Here is a 15,741-nt window from a genome sequence, read left to right on the forward strand (position 1 = left end):
ACGCACTTTCGACACATTTTTTTAAACATTTTAACATATGGACGACTACTTAAGTAGCCATTGTGGCACCAAAACAGCAAATACAATAAAAGAAAACAATAATGCGAAGTACGTTGAAAGGGAGACGGGAATCGCTGGTGGACCGTGCGGCGGCGGTGGTCGTAGCTTGCCGGAGGAGCCCCGTGAGGCGCTTTGGTGCGGGGGGGAAGGAGTAGGAGTAGGAGAAGGAGGAGGAGGGGTGGAGGGGAAAAAAAGCTAGCCTAGCTACCAGCCAGATAAACACTCAGCGGTGGCTTGCGGACTCGCAGCAGTGACATGGCGGCACAGTTAGCCAACGCTAACGTCGTTCCACCGCCGCCTTCGCGAAGGTCAGCTCGGCCCATGACGCACAGAATCTAACACCGAAGAGGACGGACGACTCAAGCGTTAACACGTAAGTGGGCATTTTGATGTTTTTCCTTCGACGAGTCCCGGTACCAGCAACCCCCACCCACCACCACCACCACCTCCTCCTTCTTCTCCTCCTCCTCCTCCTCTTCCACAGCCGCCACTAGCTCGTCAATCTCGGTCGTCTGAGCGCAACGCACTCGGGCTCCCTTTTAGCTTACTTAGCTTTTTAGCTTCTTGGTGTCAATAGTGTGTTTCTATCTACCCCGCGAACTCAATTAAAACGCATGAAGAGGGCGAGTTTACAGGCGCTTTATGGCCATGTTTGTCCACGGCGTGTTAAAAAAAAACAACGGGTCCCTTATAATCTCAGTTATACAGGGCGATAAATGTACTTTGTATTGTGGGGGGGTTTTTGGTTAGTTTTTTTTTTTTTTTGCTGAGCGAGTACGAGACGAAGTTGGGTTAGTGCGAACGTAGTTAGCATGCTAAAGAGCTACATGGCTTGCCTGTTTGAAATATGTTTTTCTCCCTATATTTTTTTGGCGACTGGTCACATCACAGAACTTGATGAAATCACAGCCGAATTGTGCCAAAGGAGCCAAACTGCCACGTCGCTTCGCGTTATCGAGTTTGGCAACAGTTCCAGTGAGTGAGTGTTAGGGTTTTTGTGCAAGTGTGCGAAATGGCAAGCGGATCTCGCTGTGCAATTCACGTTTTCGCTTTATCGTGACTGCTCGAGTCGACGTGCGCAGTAATGCCACTTTTATATAGCGGAAAAAACCGCGAGTAATTGACGCCTTCTAAAGAGTTGTTGTTTTATAATTGCCTGCATTAATAGCTATTATAGCACGCTATAAATATACCCCTGAACTCCACGTATGATTCCAAACATTTTGGTTCATTTTACACCAGAAAAATAAATTATTTGTAGAAAATATGATGCACTTGCAGGGAAAACTCCACGAACAACCCCAACCCAATTTAGCTCATGCCCCACATAGGTTTGTCGAAGTCTCAGTTGTTGCTTTATTATACCTTGGCACAAATGACTGTACCACTTCTGTTACTTTATGTTTAAACTGAGCTTTGGTGGCATCTTATGTTTTTCGAAAGCACAAAGTCAAGGCGTGCATTTCTTAGTAAACTGTTAGTATGCCGGTGATTACTGTACCTGTACGAGGGCCTCCTGCTTGACTGGTTCTAGGCTACACAAACAGTTGTCTTTTGCAGTGACTCGTCAATGCCACTAATGCAGGCGGAATGCATCTCAGGGAACAGGTTAAGCGGTTTCCCCGTGCCCACCTGACCACACGCCGGCCCTCCTGTCACATCACCGGCATGGGTCCTTGACATGACATGTTGCACAGCTGCGGGCATGGAAAGGAGTCGCGGGCTTCTGTCAGACCACTGCAAGTCAAAGGAGATGGACAGACATGGCATGTAAATTGGGGGTAGGGGTATTCTACTAAGCTTGCAAAATGGTGGATATAATTGGTGCTGAGGTACAGTCGGAATTTCAGCATTGAGGAATGGTTGGTTTGGAATGGTGGGCTTGAAGTGGTCCCACAATTTTTCAGGGCTTTGGGGGTGGTATCAAGGTTACAATAAGTAATGGGGAGTTTGAAGGCCAGGATGAAGTCGACCCCCATACACGTTTGCTTTGGAGGTAGTATCAAGCTACATAAAGGGTTGCAGTTGAAGACTTCCACAGTGCCAGAACTGGGGTGTGAGGTTCACCACTCTCCTGCCCGGTTGGGTGAAAAGCAAATGTCACTCTCCATGCAAGATTTTGTACTTCACGCTAGATGCTGTCACTGCGGCAAAATCTCTCATCTTTCCGTCCCACCACCAAACTCCCTGGTTAAATATTTAATGTTTCCTTCCTTACGCAGATAATTTGAAACAAAAAATGGATATTATGACCTATATGCGCCCTTTGCCCTGTGATTAGAAGGCTTTGTTGTATCACCTGACTGATATTGTAATCATGTGACCCTTGTTCTCTGGAGCAAGGTGACTTTTTTTTTTTTTTTGTCTTTGCAGCATCCCACTCCAAAACGTGAACGGCATTCTCGTCAAATTCCAAGTTTTAGTTGACTGCCAAACTAAACATCAAACCAAGAGAATTACATGTTTTGTTTGGAAAACAACCACATAGCTTCGCTCATTCCTCATTAGCATAAAGTTAATGCTAACGTGGGCAATGAGTCGCATCTATGTGGCTGTCTTGCAACTCTTTCAAAGGTGCAGTTTGCAGTTGTCTAACTGCTAGCAAGATGTGAATGTAGCCATCTGAGCCGCGGCGGCTCCATTGCTCGCGTAGCTTATTCGTGGAGTGTTGGAAAACTCGAAATGTTACCGGTTTGGAATGTGCCGACAACAAAATGAGCCTAAAGACGGCAGATTTTTTTAAATTTTATTTTTATTTTTTGGAGTGGTGGTTGAAATCCTGAAATTTTAAAAGCCGAGTAAACCATAAAACTGGTAATTGACCCATGCATACTCATGGTCATATATTGTCTTCTTTATCATCAGGAAAGAGCGACTTTATGAATCCTACTTGAGTTCTCGGCAGGGCACGCCCGATCTCAATATGGAATCGTAAGTGTGACATATGAATTGGCCTTTATCCTACCCCGACGTGGCCTCAAGGTGAATTTGTGACTTGTGAACTATTTGCCTGGTTGATGAAAAACGGAACTCGTCGTTTCCGTTCCTGTCGACTCCCGTCCTGTAGGCGGCGGTAACGCTCAGCACAAAATGGCCGGCAATTGCAACCCTTCCCAAACTATCAGCGTGACGGGAAGCGCAAGTGTATGGAGTCGTGGCTATTTGGCGGTAAACAAACAGCAGTCGCCCCGAGCCTGATTGTATTAACTCATCCGTCCATCAGTCCTTGTGTGAGGTCCGCAGTGCTTTCTCAACAGGATGCCTCACTCGTTCTTCCCTTCCTCCTTTCATCCCTCCCTCCCGCTGACATCAGCTTGGGCACCTCACCCTGCTGTCTCTGCGTTGGTGTTGCCATGGAAACAGCCATGTGACAGGTCCTGGGTGGGTGTGAGGGATGAGCCGCGGGGGTAATGGCCAGGCTTACAGTAGCGACAGGATGGAGGGATGGGGCGGGGGAAAGGGGGGGGGGGTTATGGTTGATGGGACGCCGTTACGAAAGAGGAGCAGTGAGACTATTTACCCCCACTGTTCTCTGAGGCGTTCCGTCATTGTGTTTTTGTTTTTTTTTAACTGACCTGAAATCAGCCCATCCGTCCACAGTACAGTATCTGCCGGGATTGGGAGTGGGTGTCGGGGGAGGGCGAGATGAAGTCAATGTTGCATCATCAGAATAACCCGTGCGTGGAATCGGGCACTTCCGAAGGTCCCAGTCAGGTGGCAATCAGACGTGGATAACGGGGAGAAAAATCACACGGAACAAGTTGGAGGAGGACTAAAGCTCGTGTCAATTACAAACAGCCAATCCTAGGAAATCGCAATTTTTACAACAGGTTAAACACCAGTGTGCAGATACAGGTATTACAAAAGAATATTTCAGCTTTCACATATTATTGAATATACTGTCCATATTTTTATTTGAGTCTCTTAAAGTGGATTCAAATCAGTTACTGTTGACACAGAACAAAAGCACTTTTTCGGTCGGTGGATTCAGAAACCAAAATGCTCTTCAAAAATAAAAACAGATTAATCGAAAAACAAAAAAGAATAAGGTAAAACTCACATAAAGGCATGATAACCCAGGCAGGCCGACAAATGAATGGATCCCACTTCTGACACCAGTGTTTCGACTCGCCCAATTTGTTCACTCACTGATTTCTCGTAATAAAAAGGATGAGCGTAAGCTTTAGGAACAGTGTTTGGCGATCTCTGTCTCATGTTGTCATGTGTTTGCCGGTTTTTTCACATCTGCTAATTAATCGGTCAGGCCCCGATGATAAGAAAAATAATAATGATGATGATAATGATAAACCAAAAAAAAAACCCCAGAACCATTGTGATAGAAACACCGCCTCCAATGAAAAGATTAAAACCGAAACTCTCCGCAGGTGTCCGCGACAGAGCAGTGATACCGGTTATACTCTTTTTATTTGCCTGTTAAATTTTCAGAGCGATACGTTGACTCTTGTGTTTGAATTGTTCATGAAAAGGCAAAGAGCGGAAAGGCGACGCCTCGCCACCGGCCCGTCTCTGGCATCCCCGCCATTCGAAGTCCTCCGATGTAGGTCAGCCGCCGCCGAGTGCGTATTGATCCTAAGCGAAATGATACTGCGGGGATGTGCCAGGTCGCGGCTAAGAAGGTGCCTCCGACCGCCCGTGATTTGGACAGACGGGCACACGAGGCGGCTTTGTGCAAGACCTCAGCGCTATTTGTTCCATCCGAAGTAAACGCGAGGCTCTTTCATCGCAATAATACCGTATTTTCCGCATTAAAAGGCCCACCTAAACGCCTTCCATTTTGTTAAAAGCTCACAGCGCACCTTAAAATCCGATGCGCATTACGGTAATACGTCGACCCCAAAATGGCTTTCTAACTTGCTGTCAGTTAAGTGTACTGTGTCGCTGCTTTATGAAATAAATTTTACTGACATCTGATCGTCGCTATGTAAATCAGGGTGTAGTGTCGTGTCATGTTCTGTTGGCATTTCCTTGAGCATAGCTCCATCTAGTGGATGCATTGTAGATTGCGTTTTATAATGCGGTGCGTCCAATACTGTATATGAAAAAAATTACAAAATAGGCCATTCATTGAAGGTGCGCCTCATAATCCAGTGCGCCTTTTAGTGTGGAAAATACAATGTAATAGATATAGAATAATGCCAGATTATTGCCATTGACTTTGTAGTTGCTTGGCAGGTTGTAATTCGAACGCATTACTGCTAATGTTTAGCCATCTTTGCAATGCCCCAAGGAAGGAAAGTAGATTTAAAAAAATTCTCACTTCCACAAACCGTGTGAAACAATATAGCGTCAAAGCCAAACAACCGTTACTGTACAACAAAGATTTTGAGTTGTCGTTGTGATGATGGGCGAAATTGCTTCCGTCTTGGTGTGTTCGTGTTTCTGGGTGCTAGTATGTGGTTGGAACAGGGAGGGAATCCTTGGCACGAGGCGGAAGCGGGTAGGGGGGGTGGGGGGGGGGGGTGAAAAAACCTCACATTTGGCTAGCTTGTCCGCCGGACTTGGTGGGTAGGGAGAGCTGGGGTAGGTGCAGTATGAGCGGCGAGGGCTTTTTCTCACCCTCTTGCTGCCGGAATGTGAGGCGTCACCTTTGGGTGCGTTTGGATTGTGTGCGTTGTTTTTTATTTTTATTTTATTATTATTATTTTTTTTTGAGGAGCACCACTCAGGGATTACGCTGAGTGGCGCTTTGCTGACTCGGCAGCGTTCTTGCACTGACCCGCATTGTCCACCGCCGTCTTGACTTTTTTTTTTTCGTTGTTTCCTCCCTCGCCACCGCAGGGGGTCTGCTGAACCGAACCGAGCTCTCCGTGTCCTTTCTCCATACCGCGCTAATGAGATCTAGCTCCATGTGAATATTATCCATAAATCAACACGCCGTCTGCTCATATCCTATTCTGGACTTGATGGGAAAAATGGACTCAGTGTTAAGACATAATATGGTCGCTGTTGTAAGAGATTGTAATGTGTTGCACAGTATTACTGCGTTTATAGAAAAAAAATCAAGAGTGATTTAATCAAAATCAAAGCTACATAAAAATAGTTCCAAAATATGTTTGTAAACAGTTGCTCAAGATGAAGTGAACATAAAAGTTAAATACAACTGAACTGTACGCTGGCATTCTTTCTCGTAGCACGCTTAACTCATTCACTCCCAAAGACGTTTTTAAACGTCTTTTCAGACTTGGTCTAGAATTGGCTGGTACTGAATGAGAGAAGCAAGCGTAACGCACTTTGATCAGTGCTGTAGCCAAATATTTCGGTTGACCGCTGCCGTCGAGAATCGGTTAGTCCCCCCCCCCCCCAAAAAAAAACAAACAAACAGCAAAATACTGTTCCGACTGTGATCGCTTTGCCCCCAAAAAGGTTAAATAGTCTGAGTCAGCGGGTCCACCTGACCTGCTTGTCAGTCTGTTTCAGGAATGGCACTTACTCAAGTTGAATGGCAAGAGAAAAAGCTGCTATGCTTTGCTTTTAGTAGATTTTATTTTCCCCCCACTCTTCCTTTTTTACACCGCTTCCCTCCAATGTCTGGTCCAATTACATGTTCCTCTGTCAGGTCCTAATCAGCTCATGCCGGTTTTTAAAAGTCATGTCCTAAAATGTTGTCCTCACCGCGTTTAAAAACTTCATCTACCTCCAGCGGAATATTACAACTGTATCCCACTCTTGCGGATTGTGTCAGGCTTTAGAGTTAATAAAGTCCGTGACATAGTTGTGTCAGCTGACACCTCCCTCCTCCCCCGCCACTGTACAGCCTCGGGCCTCAACTGGGACTCATTCCATAGAAACTGTGACGGGCGTTAAATGGCGTCCGATGCGTAAACGGTGCGCGAGAGCTCGGCAGTTGAGGTGCTGACTGGTCACGAGACGAGCATCTTCTTCCTGCGTTCGTTCGGATCGGAGCCTTTTATTGACCACCGGGAGTTTAACTCATTCACTCCTAAAGACGTTTTTAAACGTCTTTTCAAACTTGGTCTAGAATTGGCTGGTACTGAATAAGTTAAAGACCCTCATTTGGGTCTTCCGCGACGAGTGCGGCGCATCTGAATTTTTCCGTTTTACCGACTGAAGATGTCAAATGCTACGTTGGCGCTCATGAAAAGGATCGCGCCGGGTGCCCTGGCTCTTATTGGCTCCCGATACGGCACACGACTGGCGTTGACTGTCACCGCCGTCCCCGCCGAAAGCAGCTGCCGTCGCAACAACAGATGTGCCGGCACCTGGCACGAGTCGGCGTCTCTATCAGAGGCGGCCGTTGAAATCCGCTGGCGCGGCGTCAAACGCGTTTATAAATACCTTCCAGTGAGCACGGCGGGCCGAGCACCCGGGTGTTATCAAGAATGCGCCTCGGTGAGTTTGTTAGGCCCCGGGAGACAAAGTTCGGTTGAAATTCAGAGCTGAAAGACTTGTTTGTCGAGGTTTTGCACCCCCCCCCTTGTTTCTCCATGTTTACACATGCAGATAACAGCGCACTGAACCACCGTAGTTGCATGAATGAAGCAAAGTGAAATTTCGTGTCCTAGTGTGTGTGAAACAAAGCAAACCTCCGAAGAAAGCTAAAACCGAATTAAAATGTCAAGCGGCGGATATTTGGATTGCTTTTATGATTTATTCAATGGATCCCGCGTTCCTCACTCGAAACAAAAGACAACTTGCCGCCTTGTTCCTTGTGTCAATTCAATCTTCTCTGAATTGCCGTTCATTTGCAGATCAGAAGCAAACCTTGAGCGTGACTCACCCCCCCACCCCCCTGAGCAATTACATCGGGTGTTTTCAATCTAATTGAATCGAAGGCCATCAGTGGGTAATTCTGAAGGCACCGGGGTCGGGACTCCATTGGCGTTTAACCCCGCTGTGACCTGCTTCACTTTCTGCTGCGTGATCCCTTCACCCGCTTTTGTCCCGTCTGAACCCGATTAGCTAGCTCATAGCATTGTTAAGCCAAAATGGGTGTCAAAGCCTCGATGGAGACGTATGGCTAGGAGCTCCAACTCCCAACGGTTAGATGTTCTTGTCGTCATTTTTCACACTGAGGTTCAAGTTGTACAGTTTGCTATGGGGTGTCCCGATCACACCTTTTGGGATAGCACAGTCAGCCGATACCAAGTCCTGACTTGGGCAATGCTTTCAGGGGGAAAAAAGTGTGTGCATCCGACTTTTCTCATTCCCGACCATTCCACCAAATCAGTGCCAATTGCTCTTTGTATTAGTCTGAAATTGAAAATAAAATTTCACATTTTTTTTTTTTTTGAAGCATTAGATTTGCAGATACACGTTGGAACATTTCAACTTGTACCGGTTTTAGGACTTGTTTTATCATGTCAGTTTTTTGGACTAGAGCTCTGTGGGTCTTTAGCGTGACGTTAGCAAATACAGGCGGTGTATCCATTACATTTATGCTTATTGAATACTAATTGAAAGACATCCATCCATCCATTTTCCGATCTGCTTTATCCTTAAAAGGATCGGGGGGGTGCTGGAGCCTCTCCCAGCCGTCTTCGGGCAGTAGGCGGGGGACACCCTGAACCGGTTGCCAGCCAGTCGCAGGGCACACAGAGACGAACAACCATGCGCACTCACACTCACACCTAGGGACAATTTAGCGTGTTCAATCAGCCTGCCATGCATGTTTTTGGAACATGGGAGGAAACCGGAGTACCCGGAGAAAACCCACGCAGGCCCGGGGAGAACATGCAAACTCCACAAAGGGTATTCATTTGGTTGACTGCCCCACATAAGCATTACCATAGAATGGGCTTCTTGATATCGGGCATCTTTCGGCTTGCTTCTACCTCCAAACAGGCTAGGAACACCAACCCAGCGCTCTGTCTCTGCCTGCACGTGTCTGTGGGTGTGTGCATGTCACACTACCTGCATGGCTACAAAATATAATCAACAAAAAGGAAAACCCAATTGTGAAATATAAAACTAAGCTACGACTGTTCTATTTGGCAAGATATTTGCACATTTGGATAATTTTGTAGCTTTGCGTCCTTTTAAAGGTTCAGAAATTAATAAAATCTTTTTCAGCTGAAAAGCACGTGATCGAACCTTGATTACTCAATACATGATTGGATCGGGACATCCCTAGTTTGCTGCATGTACCTTGTTTTTAATCTTTTTGGGGGTTTTGTTTTACTTTGTCCTTTCACAATAACTGTGTCGTGTTTGTCCTGTCACCTCGATCTGCCAATCGGGCACGAGCATGTGACGGCCTTAGAGCTCAGAGGAAATTCCTCCGCAGGATGAGAATTTTAGCGGCTGGCAGGAAAGTGAAAAGAGGAAGGTTGAGAAATGCGGAATTATACGAGAGGCGTGACTTGATTAGTTGGCACAATGATGGTATACAAAGGCCCCGCAGAGCTCTCATACCAGTCGCACGTTGTATTTTCTAATTATCTAAAGGGGAACATGACTTCTCCGTGTGTCTAATTAATTGTGGGCCGTGATTAGAAAGGCACACACGGCGTAATTTTCAAGCCCTCCCGGGAGATGGAACAACCCCGCAGACACATTTATGCTAACGTGCTGAGAAAAAAGACAGAGATGGCCGTGAAAGCGTAGAGCTTAGTTTCTGGCACGAAAGCTGTCTCATATCATTCCGGTTATGCCGTAATCTCTACGTTGCTGCCGTTTTTTTGAATTGTGGGTTCCACAGAATTGTTTTGGAGAAACTCATAAAACATGCACAAATATGAAGGTACCCCGATAAAAGATGAAAAATGTTTGGACGAAAGGGGCATTTTTGGCCCCATGGTGTGGACCCAACTAAACATGGACCAGAGGAAGCGAAGGAGAGCGTTGTCACAGGAGATTAGAAAGAAATTATAGACGTACGTTGAAGCTAGAGGCCAGCTACTAGCAGCTTGCTGTCCCTGCGACTACAGTTGCACATATTATTCAGAAACCGAAGATCCACGGGACTGTTGCGAACCCCCGTGAACCTGGTCGCGGGAGGAAAATCAATGACAAATTGAGACAACACAAATGGTCACAAAATGTTTACATTGGGGTACCAACAGTTTTGTGCACGTGTGTAAATATCCCAACACCAAAAATGATCTTTGATCTAACAGCGTGCCCCAATTATATTCCTTTTTTTGGGGGGGGGGGGGGTAAATGTGCCGACTCATCATTATTTCTCTTGTGCCTTTCAGCTTGCAGAAGTGGACGATGCTTTCCCGATGTTGTCGTCTTGCAGCGATGGCCTGAGGGACTCTGCGCACTGAAACCAAGGTGATAAGGGCTGGTGGGAAGGAAGGGGGGTGGGGGGTGTTTCGAAAATGCCAGGAAGTGGATCCAATAAAACACCGAAATTTATTGGTAATTTTACCTCAGTGGGTTTTTTTTTAGGCTAATAGTGGCTTGTATCTATCAGATAAGACCACAAGGCTTTTCTTCTCCTTTCGCTTCTTGCTTGACATTTTCAATGTTGTGCAACGGTGAGTCCGCAAGTGTTGTGCGCAGAAACTTGTTTCGTAAAATCTCCATCACTGCTTTTTAGGCTTTTGTAACATTCTGAGGTTGAAACGAGGACAACATATTCCAAAAATATCTCTGAAGCCCAAACTGAATCAGTGGTGCCTAAAACAGTGACTATTCATGCTAACGTTAGCATAGTAGTGACGTTTAGCATTTTTAGCATCAAGCCAAAGAGCCTTTCCGAATTCAAAGTTATATGGTTGTTTAAAATATTCATGTTGAGTGGGATAGTCAACTTCAACTGATGTGGAAAAAAAACGGCAATATTTACGTGCTTGTACCATTCGCCAGGGATAATCAGAACGCCGTTAGCATCGACTATCAGGTTGTGGGGGGGGGGGGCACGATTCGATGTGTTTCTTCTTCGGTAGTTGCTTCAGGTCTTTTCTGTGCACTCCTGTTTATATAGCGCCTCCCTGGTGGCACAATGCTGCAACTGCACTTAAAACAGCTGGAGCGTGACGCTGTATTGAGCGATATCAATCGGTCTGGGTTGGGGGGGGCACAAAATTAGCTGGAGGCGTTCGCCACGCAATTTGGAACGCAGGATAAACAGTGACTATTCCCCGCACCCTCGACCCCGACCTTGCGTCGAAGCATCTGCTTCAAGGTAACGGCAGCTGTTGGCAGTGGAGAGAGTTTCTGAGTTTGACTGAAGTAGGTTTTGATATCGCGCTCCCGCTACTCCCCTTCCTTTGACAGGGTTTCTGTGAGTTTTGGCTCCTGGCACCTCTTATTATTTATTTTTCTTTTCCACCGCACAAATATTTGGTTGTAAAGCGAGACGGCGCGAGTCCTCCGGGCCTACCCCAGCGTTTCCTCCCAAGAGTCGCTGTACGAAATGGCTGGTTTTAGACCCCGCCGCCCCACCCCGCCTTTTCTGCCTGCCGACAAGTCATGTGGCAGACATATTACATGCGTTGTTTTCTGTGGTGGTTCGTCCTGAGAGGGGCCTTTTATTATGATGTTGCTTTTTGATTGTGTTCAATATGGCTGCGCTCTCTCCAAGCATCACACATCGGCCGTGTCTTTATAATCAAAGACCGGCGGAGCTACGTAGTCACAGGGGCAGCAGATAATAACATGCCCACCACCACCCCTTGGCAATCAAACATTGATGTTGCCTCTTTTTCTTTTTCTTTACTACACATTATCCAGTGAGTGAACTTGCCTCGCTCGCTTCTGAACTTAATTGGTGCGGTCGGGTCAGCTGAAATTTTGGCTGCAATAAAAAAATGGCGCCTCAGCTGGAACTGATCAACCCTGCAGAATCTTGAGATTGCACACAGTCAATCTAATTTGTTATTGATTATGCTTCACTCTGACCACGTTCTCGGAACGTTGCGTAAGGTAACCCGCTCCTTTGTAAGGATGTTATGTCGCGCGAGCACAGTGGGCGCATTTAGAAACGGAGATGGCGAGGCGCCTCTGCTGAGCAACAAATTCACCGATAAATCGTGGGTTGTTTAAGGCCCGGCTAGTCGACTGTCCTCCCAGTAGGGTCATCTCACTCTGTTTGACTAGCATGGAAACAGGAGCTCAGAACATTCAGAGAGACCTTCTCCCAACTTATTAAAATCCAGTTGATAAATTCGACGTCTTTTTTTGTGTTTTCCCACTCATAGTCAATCAGGGAACTTTACGTCGGGTTCCCTGAAATTGCATTGCAAGGCTTTTAGTCGTATGCTAATCTCTAGCCTCTGTAAAAAAAATCAATCCAACTGTCAGTGTTGCACTTTCCGAAAAAGAAAAGATTTCAGCTGTGTCTGATGCAAAGCAAATCGGGGAGGGGGCGGGGCTAGTCAGTCTTGTACGTGTAGTCCACTTGCTTACGTTTCTCCTGTGCAGACAGTCTGGCTCTCTCGTCATTGAGACGTGCCTCACTCGGACGTGGGAGCCCCTCTCGTGTCGCTCTCAAACATACAGTGACCCGCCGTTAACTGCCATGTCAAGGAGAGACGATGAGGCACCCAATCATCTCCAACCCTGGCAGGACGGGGGTGCGGCCAATCGCTGCCTCAATCCCCATGGTAACTTGGGCGACCAATAGGAATAACTTGAATCACTTAAGCCGTTAAGAGCGCTTTAACAACCTGATATCCGTTGTCATCATTCAAAGAAAAAAAAAAGCATCACCTCTGCTAGCGGCGGGAGGCGGGGTTGGTGAAAAAGTCAAATAAAAATTCAATGCAAATGTTGCTAGGCATGGCGTTGAAGTCATTTTGTCCTCCACGCCGTTACCCCTCTTGAGTGTCCATGCACCTTTTCCTGCCTCCAAAGTAGGTCACTCCAGGCCAGAAGCTTTTTTTCTCTCTCTCTCTCTCTCTCTCTCTCTCTCTCTCTCCTAAGATACGCTACATCTGCTCTATATTGTGCTGCTGCCACTCTGCCTGTCCTGCCTTATGTAATCGAGGAGGAGTCGGCAAAGCAAGCATGTGCGCTTGTCATGTTTCCATGGCTGCAGCGGATCGCAACACGACGTGTGCTGGGGAAAGCCTTCTTTCCTCCTGCCTTCGGGAGGGAGTGGGGGGGGGGGGGGTCAGGAGGTTGTTCCTCTGACATCAAACTATGGATTTGTAAATTCAAAAAAAAGAAAGTCAAGGGGCTCCTTGGTTTGCGATGTTTTTTACAACCAAAGGCTCTTAGTGGAGTCGTTTGTGCAGAATGTGCAGCAGATGAAGTCATGAGAGGCATCGTTTGGGTTCCCGGTTTCAAGATTTCCCGCGGTTTGAAAAAGGGACCATTTCAAAACTTTAAAATTAAAATTTGACACACTGGTGCCATAACAATGGCCTGCATTTAAACTTCATTTTTATTGTTATTATTATTTTTATTTATTTGTAGACGCTGATATGCATTGAGGATGAGTGGCATCGGGGAAAACTCATCCGACCCTGCCAGGGCAGAGTCGCGAAAACGTAAAGAATGTTCTGCTGAACTTCTTGGACCAAGGTAAGGCTCGACATGCCGTATGTAGATTTTGATACAACATGCAGCTCACCCTCTGTTAGTATTTATTTTTTAAAAGCATATTAAAACTCATTCAGTCCCAGTCAATTCTGGACCAAGTCTGTAAAGACGTTTAAAAACGTCTTTGGGAGTGAATGAGTTAATTTTGTAGCTGTTGAAGGTGCATCTCAATAAATGTGAATAATCTCGGACAACTCGGTCAGTTTCATTTGTCCGATGCCAAAAGTGAAACACTTTTACATTGTATGGTCATTTCGATTTTCTTTTTGGGACATGCCGTTAGTTTTATTACATCTGCCCATTGACGAATACGTTCCTCTCTCGTTGTCCACAGTCCCAAGCGGAGCAACGAGAAACGCAACCGTGAGCATGAGAACAAGTACATCGAGGAGCTCGCCGAACTGATCTTCGCCAACTTCAATGACATCGACAACTTCAACGTGAAGCCCGACAAATGTGCCATCCTGAAGGAGACCGTGAAGCAGATTCGGCAAATCAAGGAGCAAGGTGCGCGCGAGTGGCGGATGCCCAGAAAGGGGTGCCTGTTATTATCTGTCAGTCCATTTTCCAGAGCGCCTGCGAAGCAGCTATAAATTCTATGAAGAAAAAAAAAAAAAACACTGACACAAGTTTTGCTGATGGACTTTTTTGTCCACCACAACAAGCCAAAAATAACCCAAATAATAATAGTAATAATTACATACATCGATAAAAATTAAATCCAACTGCGCCATATTACCTTTTGGAAGCTGCCGCCTGCAATTGAATATTGTCCCAAACAGCATTACGTTTGATTAATGCTCCTTCCATCACTTCATCATGTAACGCGCATAATTCAGAGCACTCTGTTTGGCTTTCCCTCCACCGTCACGAGCCAGAACATCAGGCACATCAATCAGCGCTGCGGAATTATTTGTCCAGATGCTTATTTGAGCTCATTTGGAAGTCATTTGAGGGCTCTTTTGTTTTTTTTTATTTCGAAAGCACCCATATCCTTACTTTTGTATTTAATCAGCCGGAAAATTGCTTTTCTGATTCAATAATCCAAACGAATGGAAAGTCCTTTTAGCTCCAAAGTAGAGTTTGAATCGCTCATGTTGATGTGTAAGGCGAGTATGGATGGGTTGAGTAAGTTTAGACCTAAGCTCGCCGCGGCGTGGTCTAATTATATAAGTGGACAGCGATGGCGTCTTGTTTTGATGCGCCAGCAACTGTTATGTAACCTGTGCAATGTAACATAAAGAGGAAAAAAATGGCCCTCAAATTTGAGTCGCATCGCAGCGTATTTGGACCGATAGGCCACGCAATGTTACGAGAATTTTGATTATTGTCTTCAAATTGCTCCCGAGGTTCATCGGCACTATTTTTTATAAACTGCGTTTTACCAAAAAAAAAAGCCCCAGAAATGTAATTTTGGAAAAGGAAAAAAACATACTTTTAAAAAATGTATTATTATTATTATTATTATATGACAAATTTATGACAAAAATTTGTAATTGTATGAGAATGAAGTCATTAAAATTGCAAGGCAAAAAAAAAGTCTGGTTAACTCCACGGGAAATCGAAAGAAGCATCATATCATTGCAAGGCAAGAAGTTAAAAACATTTCCAGAATAATCATCGCATAATGTGAGACAAAAAGCTATAACGTCACCCCAAAAAAATCATAATTTTACGAGCATAGGCTCCATGAGAAAAGAGCTGATGCATACCATTCTCAAGTGTCCCCTTACCTACTTTTGGGGCCGGATGAAACAATTCGCATGAACACGATTAACTCACGAAGGAAGGCGGGCAAAAAAAAAAAAAAAACACCACAATCCCGTGCCTTCAATTTTGCATGTAAGCAATGTAATATTTCTACACCGAGCTTGCGCAACGCCACACAGACCCGCGCATTCATCGCCGGCACAGCTGCAAGACTCCCGCCCCACCCCCTTTCCCGGCCAGGATATACTCAGCCGTCGCTCAATGCTTGCGCGGCCCCTCACCATAAGACACAAGCGAGGGAACCAATCGAAAAAGTCGCCTCTCCGGGGACGGGTAAACAACCCGTCAACAAGCCGGCGAGTGTACCGCTCGCGTGGCTCGACGGTATCTCGGCGAATGAAGGCGACGAGTGTTGGAAGCCGACAAGCGGTGGCAGTGTGAAAAGAAAGTTGTCAAAAGCGGCGCTCCTTTTGGCGATGTCAAAAGATAGCATATTGT

The 15,741-nt window shown here is 45.9% G+C and overlaps 1 protein-coding gene across 3 annotated transcripts in view; it reads left to right on the plus strand.

Annotated features, from left to right (window-relative positions):
- The first annotated feature begins 251 nt into the window (after nucleotides 1-251).
- Nucleotides 252-15,741, plus strand: part of ncoa2 (nuclear receptor coactivator 2) — a 39,637-nt gene continuing 24,147 nt past the window's right edge. For all 3 annotated transcript variants that reach the window (XM_086101700.1, XM_086101701.1, XM_086101702.1), the window contains exons 1-4: nucleotides 252-433; nucleotides 10,239-10,317; nucleotides 13,408-13,515; nucleotides 13,868-14,040. In XM_086101700.1, coding sequence (XP_085957826.1) covers nucleotides 13,427-13,515; nucleotides 13,868-14,040 — 262 coding nt within the window. In that variant the 5' untranslated portion in view covers nucleotides 252-433; nucleotides 10,239-10,317; nucleotides 13,408-13,426. The remainder of the gene's footprint in view (nucleotides 434-10,238; nucleotides 10,318-13,407; nucleotides 13,516-13,867; nucleotides 14,041-15,741) is intronic.

This window comes from Hippocampus guttulatus, chromosome 21 (genome assembly GCF_054856545.1).
Source record: "Hippocampus guttulatus isolate MCC_2025c chromosome 21, RoL_Hgut_1.0, whole genome shotgun sequence".
In the NCBI taxonomy this organism is placed as follows: domain Eukaryota; kingdom Metazoa; phylum Chordata; class Actinopteri; order Syngnathiformes; family Syngnathidae; genus Hippocampus; species Hippocampus guttulatus.